At 26.3% G+C, this 15,662-nt stretch overlaps 1 protein-coding gene across 2 annotated transcripts; it reads right to left on the bottom strand.

Moving 5' to 3' along the window:
- Window positions 1–19: 19 nt before the first annotated feature.
- LOC129963299 (COMM domain-containing protein 7-like) lies at window positions 20–12,827 on the bottom strand. 2 transcript variants are annotated; one of them, XM_056077584.1, is made up of 10 exons: window positions 12,768–12,827; window positions 12,675–12,711; window positions 11,695–11,753; window positions 11,517–11,570; window positions 6,339–6,441; window positions 5,671–5,727; window positions 4,573–4,610; window positions 4,396–4,486; window positions 4,171–4,272; window positions 20–270 (listed from the first exon to the last, which is right to left on the bottom strand). In XM_056077584.1, the coding sequence occupies exons 3-10, from the start codon at window positions 11,731–11,733 to the stop codon at window positions 194–196; spliced, it is 561 nt and encodes a 186-aa protein (XP_055933559.1). In that variant the 5' UTR covers window positions 11,734–11,753; window positions 12,675–12,711; window positions 12,768–12,827; the 3' UTR covers window positions 20–193. The 2 variants fall into 2 exon arrangements, with proteins under 2 accessions (XP_055933559.1, XP_055933558.1); XM_056077583.1 differs by having other exon boundaries at window positions 12,675–12,804.
- Window positions 12,828–15,662: the final 2,835 nt, after the last annotated feature.

Here is a 15,662-nt window from a genome sequence, read left to right as displayed (position 1 = left end):
TTAAATGTTTATTTTCATTTACAAATCTCATGAAGCAAAATTAAGCTTTTATTGACATAATTCACAATTCACACATTAAAAAATTATTTACAATCAAACATATGCCAGTGGTTCTTTAATCACAGCCAAATCCAATATAATAGTCCATTCAATTTTCTTCCAAATAACAATATTTTCAACTCAGATTGATGAATTAACTCAAATAATCCAAACTGGCTCTAGCTCTTTCCATTTCATGTAAAAATGCATAAAACTCAGAGAGTTGAAGTTCTGAAAGAAAGAAAAAAGTTACAATATTAAAATAATAGACAGATCTGGAACTATGTAGGTTTTTTTAAATTAATTATATTATTATTAAGGTTTTAGTTGCAGTTTATAATGAATTATATTTAAGCATTATTTTTATAACCATAATAATCCATTTACTTTAATCTCAATATCTGATATGTCAAGGTTATGGTGAGAATAGAAAGGTGATTATTAACATTTCACAAAAAAAACTGATTCAAAATCAAAGGCTTAATATATTGCAATGGTTTAATAGGCAAAAGTTGTTTGACTTTTGAAAATTAAATATTTGACCTAAATTGTACTGGTGCCAAAAAATAGGATCTTATTTTAAATCTATCTTTACTCCTTATTTTATATTTTCACACCAAAGGATCTCAGGATAAAATTAAATGTTACAAGTCTTATTAGTTATTATCATTTATTGTTAACTTATAAGTTAATAGCTAATTTGCACAACTAATATATTTTGAAAAAAAATCACAACAACCATCTAAATTATTCATTTATACAAAAAAAAAAAAAATGCATTGCATGGTCAAATGCAATACATAATAACCAAGAAATGTGTAGCATTAAGCTGTAAAATGGTTAATTCTTGCAGATATATATATATAATTTTTTAAGCAGAATTGTGGCCAAAGAGAGAGAAAAGAGACTTTGAAAGTTTGCTTTTATTCCATCCCGTGAAGCATAATTTATGTACAAGCAGGAAGCGACAAGGCGCAGCCGTTCATATTGCTCACAATAGCGAAAGATGAAAAGCTAATGAAAGATTTATCTCCGTGATTATATACTATGAGATTTTGATAAGAATTTCTTTACACATGTCAATCTAGGTAAGGAAACTACAGGGATGTTTTTTACAGGGATCTTTAATTAATTATGTTTAAATTAGATTTTAAAATATCATTACATATATATATATTTAGCCACATGAATGCTTCATAAATGTATTTATTATTTTATTACAAAATTACATATTTAATAGAGTTATATAAATAAATAAAATAACAACTATGCATACTTTAACTCATAAGAAAAGAAAAATGGTTAATTTTTCTTACAATGTGCATTTGAAGATATATAATTAAGTTATAACATCACATAATAAATATAGTTCTGAAATAAAAAAATAAATTCTGAATAAAATCACACAGAGAGAGGGAAATAAAATCAAATATTCATAAGTTTAAACTTGCCTACTACTTTTTCATGAAGTCAAAATTCTAGATTAAAAAAGTTATCTGATATATAATGATCTTTTTTTAAAAAGAAAAAAAATGATATAAATATTTGGTGAAACAATGAAATAGATTGGACTTAAATTTCAACAAAGAAAACTGCTTTATAAAGTGTTAAAATTTGTTCAAATTATGAAGGATTTGTACAGTTAAATTTATATCATTAAAAAGATAATTTTTTTTTAATTTTCAGATGACAAAAAACAATTTCCATGCAATAATATTTTCAGAAGTTACTCTCCAATTTACTAAAATTACTTTTTAGTTAATTATAGTCTTAAATTTTTTAAAAAAATCTTTTAAGATGCACATTTTTTTTCTTCAAAAGATATTTATACAAAATTTGATAAATTTCAATCACATGACCAGCCCTGCAATGGGCTAATGTTCACTTTTAGTATGAGATAATTACACAATTGGTTTTAAAATAGGATCTAGAAGGCATTATAGGAATAAATCAGAAATGCTAAAAAAACCATTTACATACATTGTTCTGAAAGTTTTTAATGAAGTTTCACTAAAGTTTCTCAGAACATTAATACATTAACTATTTTAAACTGATTTAAATAAAAAAATTCCACCAATTTGTGCAAAAATTTCTATAGAAAAATATAAAACTATTACAAATGCCACTGATCTCTTACTTAAAAATTTAAGATAAAATTGTACAAATCCTTTATTTTCCTGTCAAAAATAACTCACAAATATGAATAATAATGAAAAAATTATATGCAATATTTTTTAAATCCATAAAAAATAAGCATTGGTAGCTTGAAATGGACTCGTTTTATTTAATAAATATAAAAAATATTTTTTTTCCCCTCTATTCCAATACCTCACTCTTATTCTTTAAAAATGGGAATAATACTTCGTCTTAATGATTGATTATGAATTTCTGAAGTTAACATCTTATCAGTCAATATGAATATAGACTTAATAATGTTATATATCCATGTATACCATGAAACCTACTGTAGAATTAATAGATTATTATATTCCTTTACTGGAAAGATCTGAAGATAGTCAAGTATAACCCCCCCCCATTGAGCCCAAAATCTTTGAAAAAGATTTTAACAAGCTCTTCCTAGTTTTGATCATCAGTTCTCTTTAAAATTATTTTTTTTTTTTTTTTTTTGAAAAAACCCTAACTTTCCAGTTGTGAAAAATGTCTTTATACAATATGTTTTCCCACACTTATTGGTATCATTTTAATTTTTATGAATCGGGGCATATAAATATTATATATATATATATTAATGAAACTAGCTGATTCCGTAGTTTTTACAACCTCTGGCAATGTTGCCCAAATCACTTGTCTTGACTATGCCACCTTTGCCTTGCCACTGAAACTCACTGAAGTCCGAAATATTATCCTTTGAACCTTTGAAACATAATCCAGTCCTTTCATTTTCGGACATGATCCCCCCCCCTCCCCCTGCTCTTTATCTTCAAAGCCTATTGAGCATTAGACAATTTAATTCAAAAATTAATTTGCTTAGAATAAACAGCTTTTTGAAGTTGTTTTGATGATGAATAAGTTTTATAAATTTTAAGTTAAAAATGATGTTTAAATATTCTTCACTTATTTTTTTATTTATTTTTATTAATCATTTATTTTTAATATTATTCAATATTAAAAATTCTTCACTTATATAATATTATATTCTATACAAAAATATTCTTCACTTATTTTTATTAGTAAAGAATGATATATGTTTTTAATCATTTCTGTACTCAAAAATGACACATGCATTTCAAACATTTTTCATATATATATATATATATATATATATATATATATATATTTCTCTAAATAAAAAAAAGGAAATGTTCAACTGAGCATAAAAGCATTTCATTTCCTGGAATAAATCTCTGTTAAGTTCAACAAATCACAGTCATTCCTAGTTCATTAGCTTAGCTCTGTATAATTTTTTTTTTTTTAATGTACATAGAGCAATTCTAATATTTTAGGAAATTTCCTTCTTCTCCAAATACTGCTCACATAAAAAAATAGTATAATTTAAAACTGGATTAAGTTATAGGTAGCAATTCAACTGCAAGATTCATTTTTTCTTTTAAATATAAAATGTTTTAATATAAATTAAAAAAATTAATATAAATTAAATTTTCAACACATTTACTAGGAAATGCATATTATTATTATTATTATATATATTCGATATGCATATTAATATCTTCGTAAAAAATTAATTTTTTATAGCCATTTAACTACATTTACTACTTTAGAAAGTAATAAATTGGCCTTGAACCATGGTTTGCTTGGGACATGCCCATGTCTTTGAACAGGAAAGAAGGTTAATGTTAAGATGAATAATAAAGGTGTATCAGATGGTTATGGACAGCCGATTTTGTCACAAAGGAGAGGGAGATACAAAACAGTTATGATAGAAACTAAAATGATAGAAACTTTTTATTCACATAATAAAATTCAAAAAAAAAAATTCTTTCACATGAAGATATTTGTTATGTCAGTGAATGGTAAACATGCTGCTAATTATATTGTGTTGTGTACTGATTATCTTTTGACAATGCTGTATTTCTAAAAATCAAACGCATATATCACTCAATTCTTGAAACATGTCAAATCTGCATGTTAATTTTGCAGTTTAATACTTACCAAAACATACAGTTTTTGTTCTTCCATTTCCTTGATCAATTTCCAATTTCATTTGTAAAAACACATTTCCTATTGTATTGAATTGACTGCTAGCTGATGATACTATATAATTAAAAAAAATTATATAATAACTAATTGTTAACATTTCATTGATTAAAAAATGTATTCTAATTTTATTTAATTAGTAGCACACACAATAATAATAATTTAAAAAAAGGAAAATACCTCCAAATTTCCATTCCATGTCTATTAATGGATTTATAGGAATGGTATCAGCAGCTGTTGTTTGTATTAAAGAGGAATGCACTTTTTCCCACTTTAAAAAGAACAAAAAGAATATTGGTTGCTTCAAAATCAAGATTTAAATTTGTAATCATAATAATGAATTCAAAATATTCTTACTTGCTTAGAAAATACATCTATTTGATCTTCACTCATTCCTAAAAAAATTTGCATTGAATTAAAGAATAGATTGTGGGCAAATAATTATTTTTTAATGATAAAAAAAAATTGCAAAAGATTTAAATATTACAAGAAATTCAATAATATTCTACTCATTTTGTATAAATCAAATACATTTAAACTTATCCATGCTTTTGAAAAATTTTAATATGCTGAAATAACTTATTTAAAAAAAAATTATTCCAGCCTATTTTAAGTTACCCAGCCAGTCAAAAATCTTATCATCAGTCTTATCTTAAAACAAATTCATCCAGTATATCAAATGTGTGTACCTGTAACTGTAGTTTTGCCGATTCTAATTTAAAAAAATAACAAATTAAGATAACTCCCAACAAAAATGACTGCCTATGAATTAAATGTATCCATTTTTCTGAAACATCAAAAGCATATTACAGAAAATTTTTAAAAGTTCAAAAACATCTTATAATGTTTTTTTTTCTTTTGTTGTTTTTTTAAAATATTTTCACAGTAGAATAACAAGGGTAAGTGGCATGCATTAGGGCATAACATGAGTTTTCATCCCTAGTAATCATCAATGACTTTGCAAGTATAAACAGAACATGGGACATGGTATTATTATAATTATTATTTTACCTTTCTCATATTTTTTTAATTGACACCAATGTACTAATATTTTGCCTTCAATATTCTTCCTAAAATTCGTACCAGGAGTAACATTATCCCTCTTTATTCCATTGGTAAGCCACTTTTGTTCATTTTACATCTGTCTGGAATCAAAATAACTTAAACAACTGAAATATTCATATTTAAAAGATCTTTGAAATTATGTATCTTTATGATTTAAATTTCAAATACAAAAAATGGTCCTTGTTTCAGACCTCTGTTAAAATAAGACGCTTTAAATAAAGATATTAAGATTCCATAATAAGTTTGCAATTTAATGTGCACAAAATAAATATGAGAAATAGTACAAACACAATGGAGACACGGGATAAAAATATTTAAGGCATATATAAATCAAAATTTAAAGTGAAGTAACTACATAAATTTCTTTTTTTAAAAATTCAATTAACATACCTAACTTTAAAAGCTCCTCGCACAACTGTGTTAGAGATTTATTTTTTCTAACAGCATCTGTAAGACAATAAATGAACACTAACCTAAAAATTCTGTATAATATCATTGCTCATTTTTAAAAAAAAAAAAAAAAAAAAAAAAAAATTCTTTAATATGTTATTTAAGGAAACTCAAAGCAAAAATTTTTAGAGAAATATCTGTACAAAAATTTAGCAAAAACTGAATAAAATTTTTAATTATACTATTTTTAAAAATTAAACAATAAGAAAATTAACTACTTATATTGAAAATAAAATAAGATCAGTTGCCAAATATACAATATACCTACTATTAAATCTTAGTACTTTTATTATATATACTTTAAATTCAGCAGTTCTCAATAAATTACAATATCAGAAAAAAGTCAATAAAGAAAACAAAATAATGAGAATTCAATATTTAAATATATATATGTATACTTATAATTTGTGATAGTTAATGGTAAATTAAAAATCAGAAAACTAACATCAAAATAAAATAAAACTGTGTAAAAAATTTAATCAGATTACAGCCAATTTGATTTTTGAGTTGCCTTCAATATTAAAAATGATTAGTTAAAATTACAGATCTTAATTAAAATTAATATCTGTATATTATTAATCCAAATATTTAATAAATTAAATATTTACCTCGAATTAATTGTAAAAACAACTGCAATGATGGTTCAAGTTCTGAAAATTCAATTCCTGAACTATTGCATATTTTCTTGTATTGTGGAAAGGAATCCAAAGACTAAAAAAAATGAAATTATAATAAAATGTATAAATATAAATATGAATTATGCTTTTTTCAAATGCAAATAAATAATATATAGGCATTCAAGGAATAGATCTTTATCATAGTATGAATTATGTTATAAGCATTTATTAAACTGTCAAATGAATCAAATATTTTTAGTGGTTTCAAGAACTATTAATATTAATTATTCTTATAAAAGTAATAAATTACTTTAAATTGTATAAATGCATATGATTAACTTCTTATATTTTAATATTTAGCTTTAATCAGATAACTCCCAAATCAACACCCTCATCTAACTTCCATAATACACCAGCAGGATTTTGCTTTCATGGATTAATATGGTTAAAGAATATATATGTTTTTTCGTATAAAAGGTCTGAAACCCATAATCCCCAATTTTTAAAGCTAAAAATCTACCAGCTTTCTACAGCTCCAGATTATTGGTGGAATTTTACTTTCTGATATTATTGTGCCATCATTATTGCAATGAAGGTAACCAAATCGCAACCAAAGCATTCAAACTAAATGGATTATTTTGGTTTCAATTTTTATTGCAAAATATTTCATTCTTTACAAGCCAATATCAGAAAGTAAATTTCAACATATAATTGCAAAGAAGAACATACTGAAGCACTAAGCACATACTGAAGTAACTAGGTGAATAGTGAGAAATTGATGCAAAAATTAAGCTCTTCTTAAGCCTCTTAGCCAAAAAGATTACGCAACTTTTTACATTCATGCATACATGAACCTAGGTCTTTTTAACAGGATATTTTCTAATAATCAACTGCTTTTATTAAAAAAGTTTTAAATAATTAAATTTAAACATACATTTAAAAAATGTTAATATTTATTTCCATAACAATTTCAGTATTTATTATTGCCACACTGCAGTAGCACAATGTCTTCTATTATAGAACATTTTTTTAGTTTTGACAAAAGCATAAAATTGTAAAAAGAAAAAAACTATTATAACCAAAAAATTAAGTCAACTTTTGTAAGATTAACAATAAACATCTAGGATTTTTTTTTTCAACATTTCTTAAAATTAACAAATTACGTATTAATTTGGATGGATACATGATTTTTGAAAAAGCCAACATTGTAAAGAAGCATAACATGATCCAAAATTTTGTGTTTGAGTTTTATGTATGAGCAGTAAATCAGGTTCGTCAAGGTTGTAATAGAAAGTATAAATTCCTTCCTGAGCTAACTCACCATGTTTAGCTATCTAAAACATTTTGTTTGAAACTTTATAAAGCTAACAGCTAATGCATTTTATGATGATGTAAAGTCTCGATCCAAAAACAGGTAGCGATATGATCAAATTTTTTATTTACAGCTTTATTACATAAAACAACTCTTTCTAATCTAGGTTAAATGAATGATGTTATTTACAACACGAAAATTAAACAAGAATAGTTCCTCGAACAATTTCGAAGGAAACAACTTTACAAGAACAGCTAACAGGCTGTTGGCGTTTTAGGCTACTCCGGGGGTAGCTCTCGGAATCCACCGAATTTTCTTCGGGTGGAATTTTACTCAGAAGTCCGATTCACACGAAGCTTCTCCTCCTTGGTTCACACGAAGCTTCTCTCCGTCTTCTTCCGAAAAATCTCACCTTTTATTTTCCTCTCAGACTCCCTGTTACCCAATCACCGTTCAGAACAACCTGAATCGTCTCTGGTCGCCTGTGGGAAATGTCCATTGATGATCCACCCTCCACAATGGGAAAAATGAAGGACATCTGGAGTGTTTGACACTCTTGCCTTTCGAAGACAAGATTTATTTCCCTGGGAAACGTACGTGTGGTTCCTTATCTGGATTAGCACTAATTGGCCAGATGACCGTACTTAAAAGGAGGGTCTTCCATTTGGCAATCTGGAGGCACTTATCACTGTGGGAGTTTCGTTGATGAAGAATGGCCCGGAATGTAAATTATCGAGTGTGGGAAAAAGGAATGTCACAGTGGTCACCCAGGAAGAAGCTGAATCATTACAATGACTACCACCATAAGATTAGCTAAACTGCCAGAAATTGATGATAGAACAATGCCATGTTATAATTTATTTTTTTATATAAAAATTTTTAATAGAAAAGAATAGCAGCATTTAGAAATGGTCAGATTATAAAATATTATTTTATCACCTTTTTACTTCTAAAATTTAATAAAGTTTTTTTTTTTTTTAACATTTTGAAAATGTAATAAAAACCTGCTTTTTAACTTATATGAAAAAATAAATACAATTTTCTTACTTTAGCTTTAAAGAAAATTACAGAAAAATGTGACTATATATTTTACAAAGAAATGAATATAATTTAACAATTCCCAGTTTTCCTAAATAATGGAAACAAATTTGTGAAGTAAAAAGACAACAGCCTTTTAGTTAGAAGTAAAATTAAAATAATGACATTAATATATATATTTTTTTTTAATTTTTTGAAGCTAGCAAGAGACAATATATTGCAATGTCTTAAGATTTAATGTCAGTCTTAAGTCAATGAACTGCTTTAAAGTTTTGAATTTTAAATTAGAGCAAAAAAATTATTTATTTCTCATGAAGTTGGCATGTTTAACATGATTCTGCGATTCAATGAAGTAATGACACTATTTTGAATTTCATTACAATAAAAATCAATGTTAAAAATTGTGACTAAAATTAACTTTCCAAAATTATTAAAACTTAAAAAAACATTAACAGTCAACAAAATGGGTGTAATTATAAAGCCTCTTTTTAAACATTTAAAACAGTGTAAAAATAATTTTTGTGCAGCAATGAGCTTTGATGTTACAGAGGAAATATGTTAAAATTCTATTTTTATTTTTTAATTACACTTCTAGTTAAAATTTTACCCAAATTTTTTCTCTAATACCTAAGAAGCAACTTCCATGTAAATTTTATATTCTTGAGTTCAGTGCTGCGTGTTGCTGTTAGTCAGGACTAATCTGTATGTTAGTGGATTTCGATGGGAAATACTTTTTTTTAAAATCTGTTAGAATTACAAAAGGAGAAAAAGCAAAAATCATTTAAAATTATAGAATCTAAATTTTAAAGAATAAATTTTTTAAATCTCCCCCCCCCCCACACACACACCTCTCTTTCTTTCTCCAAAAAAGTACTAGGTCTAATAGGATTTTTCATACATACAAACTAAAATGTATCAAAATTGAATCAACAAAAAATAATATTCAAATGAATGGGAACATTTTTAAAAAAACTGTGAAGAAAATCATTACCATTGAAAATCTACAACTTCAATTTAAAATTTCATCTTACTGGATTTTACGCAATCAATTACAATTCAGTAGAGTACTGTAAAAGCTATTTAATAAGTTGTTCAAGAAATTGCTCCAAAGTACCATATTATTGAGAATAATGATTGAATGTGTTATGGACTAAAAAGGCCTATCAGTAAGCATTTTTTTAGCACCTTACCCCCCATGCTCAATATATCTTTTTGGTGCATAACACCCTTGCATAAATGTATTATTTTCAGTTCCCTGGACTAATTTGCATATTTTTTTTAACAATACATAAAAAGATTGAATATACATCTATCAAGCATAAATAAAAGAAATTCTTCATCATCTTTGAATTCCACTGAAGTTCAAACATTTTTTGAATTGCAACAAGTATGATGATAAAACGTATTTTATACTGCCCCTTCAGGAAAAATTCTGAATTTCAATAAGCAACAATGCACATTGTTGAAAAAACAAGATAGTGAGGGGAAAAAAGCAATTAAGCATTATTTTAATATGTGTTGGCACCATTTTGTCTATTTTACCCTATATTCTTTCTCCGAATTCTCCCCTTTTGTTAGTTTTCTTCCTTGATACATTCAGTAAACAAACCTTTACAAACATGCTTTTGATTTATCATATATAGTGTAAGGGGGACAAAATAAAAAGTTTTATTTATACTATATGAAATTAAGCACTTTTTAAGGACATTTTTCCAAAATTAAGAACTTTTAAGGTGCTTAAAAATGATTTTCAAATTTAAGCTTTTTTATACTGTTATGCACCCAAAGCTTATATTCACAGTCTCAAAGTAATTAATTAAATAGAAAAAGTGCAATGATGTCCGTGTCTAGAGTTCTTAACATTCACACATACTTAATGTTCACACTTTTGGGGCATCTTAATATGTGTGATGTCACTTACTTCATGCTCTCTAATTCAAAGTCATATAAAATTAAGGTCTCAAGTGAAATAAAACAGAAAATAATATTCATCCTATCATCATATAAACAATTTAATCATTACTTAATAGAAAAGAATTACAAAACTTTTTTTTTTTCCTTTCCAACAATTTAATTTGTAAAGTGATTTGCATTTGTTGTATTCCCCCCCCCTTTGAATTTTTTCTGCTTTTCTAAGGCTTCATAATACCTCACATGTGGAAATTTCACAAACTGAAGCACAGCTCTAGAAAGCGGAACATTAAAAGTTTCTTCATAAAAATGTATGGCATCATATCCAGTACTCAGACAAATTAAAGGATCTTTCAGATTTTCAACAAGCATATCCATAAAATACTAAATCCACTTTTCACAGCTATCTTGGAATGTGACAATAAAAGAATTAATTTTATGATTTCTTAAAAATCAAGTAATTCTTCTTGATTTCTATCCAAAACATTAGAAAAGAAATCATTTAAATGAATTCATTCATGAAATTAATGCTATTTATTAATCACTGCTCATTTATTTAATGAAGTAATTCATTCATGAAATTAGCATTTCATCATTCCATTAGTTACAAAACTCCACATTTACTCCAAAGTAAATAAAACTTTTCTCAAAACCAATTTTTTTTATAAAATTACATAAGTCTCATAAAAGATCTTTGGTTGCAGAATGGTCCATTAATGTTGAAGCTATATATTTAGCTTCAATCTCATTGCTTATTCCAACTCAAAACCAAAAGAAAATATCCATGCTTTCATTACAAATATTTGTTGAATTCTTTGTCAAATATTAGACTATATACAGCCATATACACACTATTTTTTCAGTCATATAAAAAAAATCATTAAAAAATTCTTTAAAAAATTACTAACCTGGGATTTTTCAGCAAAGTATTTAAAACTTGCATCAAGTAGTTCTAAATATGCCTGCAATTTTAAAATAATGTATATAATTTAAATGTAAAATATTGTAATATTAAAAAAAAACTATGTGAGCTTGCATATATATATGTATTTTTACTAGCTCATTTGCATTTTATATGTAACTCACCTCTTGATTGAGTTTCTGAAATAACTGCAAATCAGGCATCTTAAAGATAGTCACTTTAACTGTAAAAATTATTAGAACATCAATATAAATGTACAGTATATCTGCATAACAAGGATTTAAAAATAAGAAAATTTATTTACTAGTGCTAGGAATTAACTAATATTTGGATACTAATAGTTAATAATTTCAAATAAGAGCTTTTTAATTTTATTTATTTATTTTTAATTTCGAAAATGAATGGTTTTGAAATCTTTATATGCCAAAAATTACTTTCTCATATTCCTTAAAAAATCTGAGATCATAATATTTAATACTTAAATAAAATCTAGTAATTTTATTTTTTTTAACCTAAGAAATGAAATTTTATCAATACTTCTTTGCTTCGAAGGAAGGAAAATTATTTGAAATAATCTATTATTGACTTTATTAGAATTATCACTAATTAGAGAAAAGACATAGTAGAAAATTAACTCAACCAGGAAGCATAAAAGCTATAAAAAATTGTTTTGTTCTATTTTAGAAATTTAATTCTATTATAAAATAAAATCAAATGTCGTGAATAATCTATTGACTTCAATTAAATTAGAAAGTAATATTATATATATATATATATATATATATATATATATAATATTACTTTATAAAAAGTAATATTATACCTGTTAAAAAATATATAAGAAAGTGATGCCGTAAATTTTCTCACATAGTACGTACATTTGTTATAAAAAATTAATAGCATTTTTTCAGCATGAAAACTATATAAACCGATTAGAAAGGGGTGAACAGATTGATCCTCAGATGCAACAAAACTTCTATAAATTTCTGTAAATACAAAAAACATAATTGCATTTCCCGAGAGAATAGGAAATGCTAATGGCAATATCCGTTTATGAGGTAATAAATAATAATGTTTAAAAATTATTTATATATTTTATTAATTAGAAATCTTAAATGATAGTACTAAATTAATTGTAAATTACCAGCTTCAAGTATCAAAACTCTTGCTTAGAATCAAAAGGAAGGAAGGAATGAGGTTTGTTTTCCGGCGTATGCTCCTGAACTTAGAATCAAAAACTCCTCCGACGAATATAAATAAAAATATAAACATTTGAGATTACGATTCTGTGTTCGATTAGTGATCGAAACGTGAGTTCTGTCAAAGCGCTTCATATCGTTATTTCATGCATATCATAATTCGTATCTCGTAAAATTTGAAATGACTCAATAATTTTTCAATTGATATTTTTAAATTTAAGTGGCTTTCAAATAAAAGATATTTCTAATTAAAAAAAATATTGCTTATTCTTGTTCCATTCATCAGATCACATAATTAATTCTTGTGTCATTTTTCCACATGCCGCCTCTGGCGAACAGCTGATTTTCCGGTTTAAAGGGTCTCTAAAATTTTTAATTAAGTATTTTATGTAATTTGGTCTTAATGACTTCTTCTTCAAAATATTCTTAAACTTCAACCACCATTTACACTATTTTAAAAGGCCATACTATTTTAAAAAATCCCATACTATTTTAGAAGACTTTTACCGTTCTTTTCATTTCCTTATTTTCTGTCAGCCCCTCTAAAATTAGAAAGAAAAATGAATGGATACATTTTTCTACATTAAGCCTTTTAAATGTATAATCTAATTTAAAAACAATATAAAATTTGTCATTCATGTGAATTATTTATGTTAAATATAAATTTAAATCTTCTTCAGGCTCTTTCCAGAATAAACTAAATATGTTGCTTGTCCATTTGAAATCTTTTTGAAAATAGTGATCTGCATTAAGGACCGGAGAATAATTCGCATTGTAAATGAAATGATAATTAAATAATAACTTATGTCTAGAACTTTGGTATTTTTCCAGAATTCTTATGCTTATTTGTAATGTATTCATAATAGTTGCTCAGAGTTTTTACATTTCTTGTTGAAAATTTTTTAAAAAAATCTATTGTTAAAAGTTAATTTTTTAAATATTAAGATAATGTAAAAATCCTTTTTATACTATAATATTTTCTGAAAATATCACTGAAAAACTTCAACACTTTGCTTAATTTTTAATTACAGTTATAATTAAAATTTCAAAAAAAAAAATCGCTCCGAAGTACTCATTTCCACCCACCAAAGAACCAAATTTGGTAGCTATGCACCAAACCTGATAGTTCTAGATTAAACAGTATGATCTGCAAAGCGTCAACATACTGTCATTTTTACTTTCTCGCATAATAATATAGAGAGTGTATTGTAATAGTAAAAAAATTCGAATTCGAGTATTTGATGATTCTTTACGTTTCAGACCTCACTGAATTCAAAAAACAAATTTTTGTAATATAACATTTCTTTCAAAATTTTTGTCTATCAGTGACAAAGATAACTCAAAACATTTTTTAGCTAAACAGATATAATTTACTATACGCTCTTTACACCAAATTTGTCGAGTTCTATAAAATTTTGAGCAAAATTCGTACAGATGAAGTCTGTCTAACTACTCGAATATAAGTTAACATGATAACTACAAAGCGAAGAGAATTAGATAAATAAAATTTGGTATAGAGCTTAAACATTTATAACGTAGATATCTTTCAAATTTTGAGACAATTCCAACAAAGGTTTGACCGTCTATCGGTCTGTACCGTGACCCTCGGAGATACAGACGGACCATCCCGATGGTCACATCTGTACTTTCAAAACACGTAAACTCTGTAACTCTGAAATGCAATGACTTAAATACGCCAACTTTGGTATGGGATTCGGTGACAAGTGCAATTTTATGTCCAGTTTTTGCTTTAATTGATTGGAAAGACATGTCAAAATTAAAATTCTATTTTTGAATACTATTAACCACATGCTAGAGATACCCCCTCTCAAAAAAAAAAAAAAAAAAAAAAAAAACTCGTCAAGGATTACACAATATATCCAGAAAAAATCCCAAATCCATGCCTAAGTTTAACATTTCGTAACTATTGTACACCAGTGTCATGCAAGGCATTCTCCAAGACAACAGCTTTATTAGAAGGTATGCGAAAAAGTCATGGGAAACCACTCCCGATTGTTATTATTAGTAGCGATCGCCCCTAGCGACCAATTAGTTAGAAGAGAATACTGATTGCATTTAATTTCAACTAAATCGTTTGATGTTCATGATTCCACCAAACTGCCAGACATAATGCCTGTTAAGCAACGTTATTTTAAGTGCCTGACTTATGTTCTGTTTATCGTGTATATGAACATTTCTGACAGTGATCAATCCATAGCATAATACTGCTGTTGAAAATTTTTTAATTAAATTTTTCAAATTTATCTTCTAATTATCTATCATCTAATTTTCATTATATTCTAATTTCACTTTTTTATTCGTCTTGTAAGCTGCTTAATTTATATTTTTTACAAATTTACTTCGCAATACAGCTAAAAGAAATTTTTTTAATCGATCTATCTATGACTCTCGACAGCAATCAAGCTGGTAATTCACCAATGTAGGCAGAAAAGATAATAATTTCGAACATCCCATGGTTGCAGAGCCGAGATTGGATAACAAGGAGGTTAGATCAAGATGCACCAAATTGGTCTGTATAATAAGCATATAAACCAGAAATTTAGGTTTATAAGCATCCACATTTTTTCCTATAATGCTATTCTGTTCTTCAATAACCTATTATGTTTTAAAAATCTTAACCTGTTTTATTTCTTAACAAAATGCATTAATATTTTTTTTTTCGACAAAAGTGTCAGAATTAACAAAAGCAGAATTGCTAAAATTGCATATTCCAGTTTCAGCTGGGTTTGCACTGGGCCAATAGGCAGCGCATGTGTGAAAAGGCTGAAAAATGCTGTTCGGTTCATGACAAGTACTTGTCCTGACGAGACAACAAAATGCTGCTGTACTTTTTTTTAAAATTATTATTATTATTGCGCATGTGTTTGTAGAATTTGGAGTTTCTTTTTTGCCATGTAAAATTTTGATCAGAC

The sequence above is a fragment of the Argiope bruennichi genome, chromosome 3 (genome assembly GCF_947563725.1).
Source record: "Argiope bruennichi chromosome 3, qqArgBrue1.1, whole genome shotgun sequence".
Lineage (NCBI taxonomy): Eukaryota > Metazoa > Arthropoda > Arachnida > Araneae > Araneidae > Argiope > Argiope bruennichi.
Note: the sequence above shows the minus strand (reverse complement) of the source record. Positions and strands in the feature narration are given on the sequence as shown.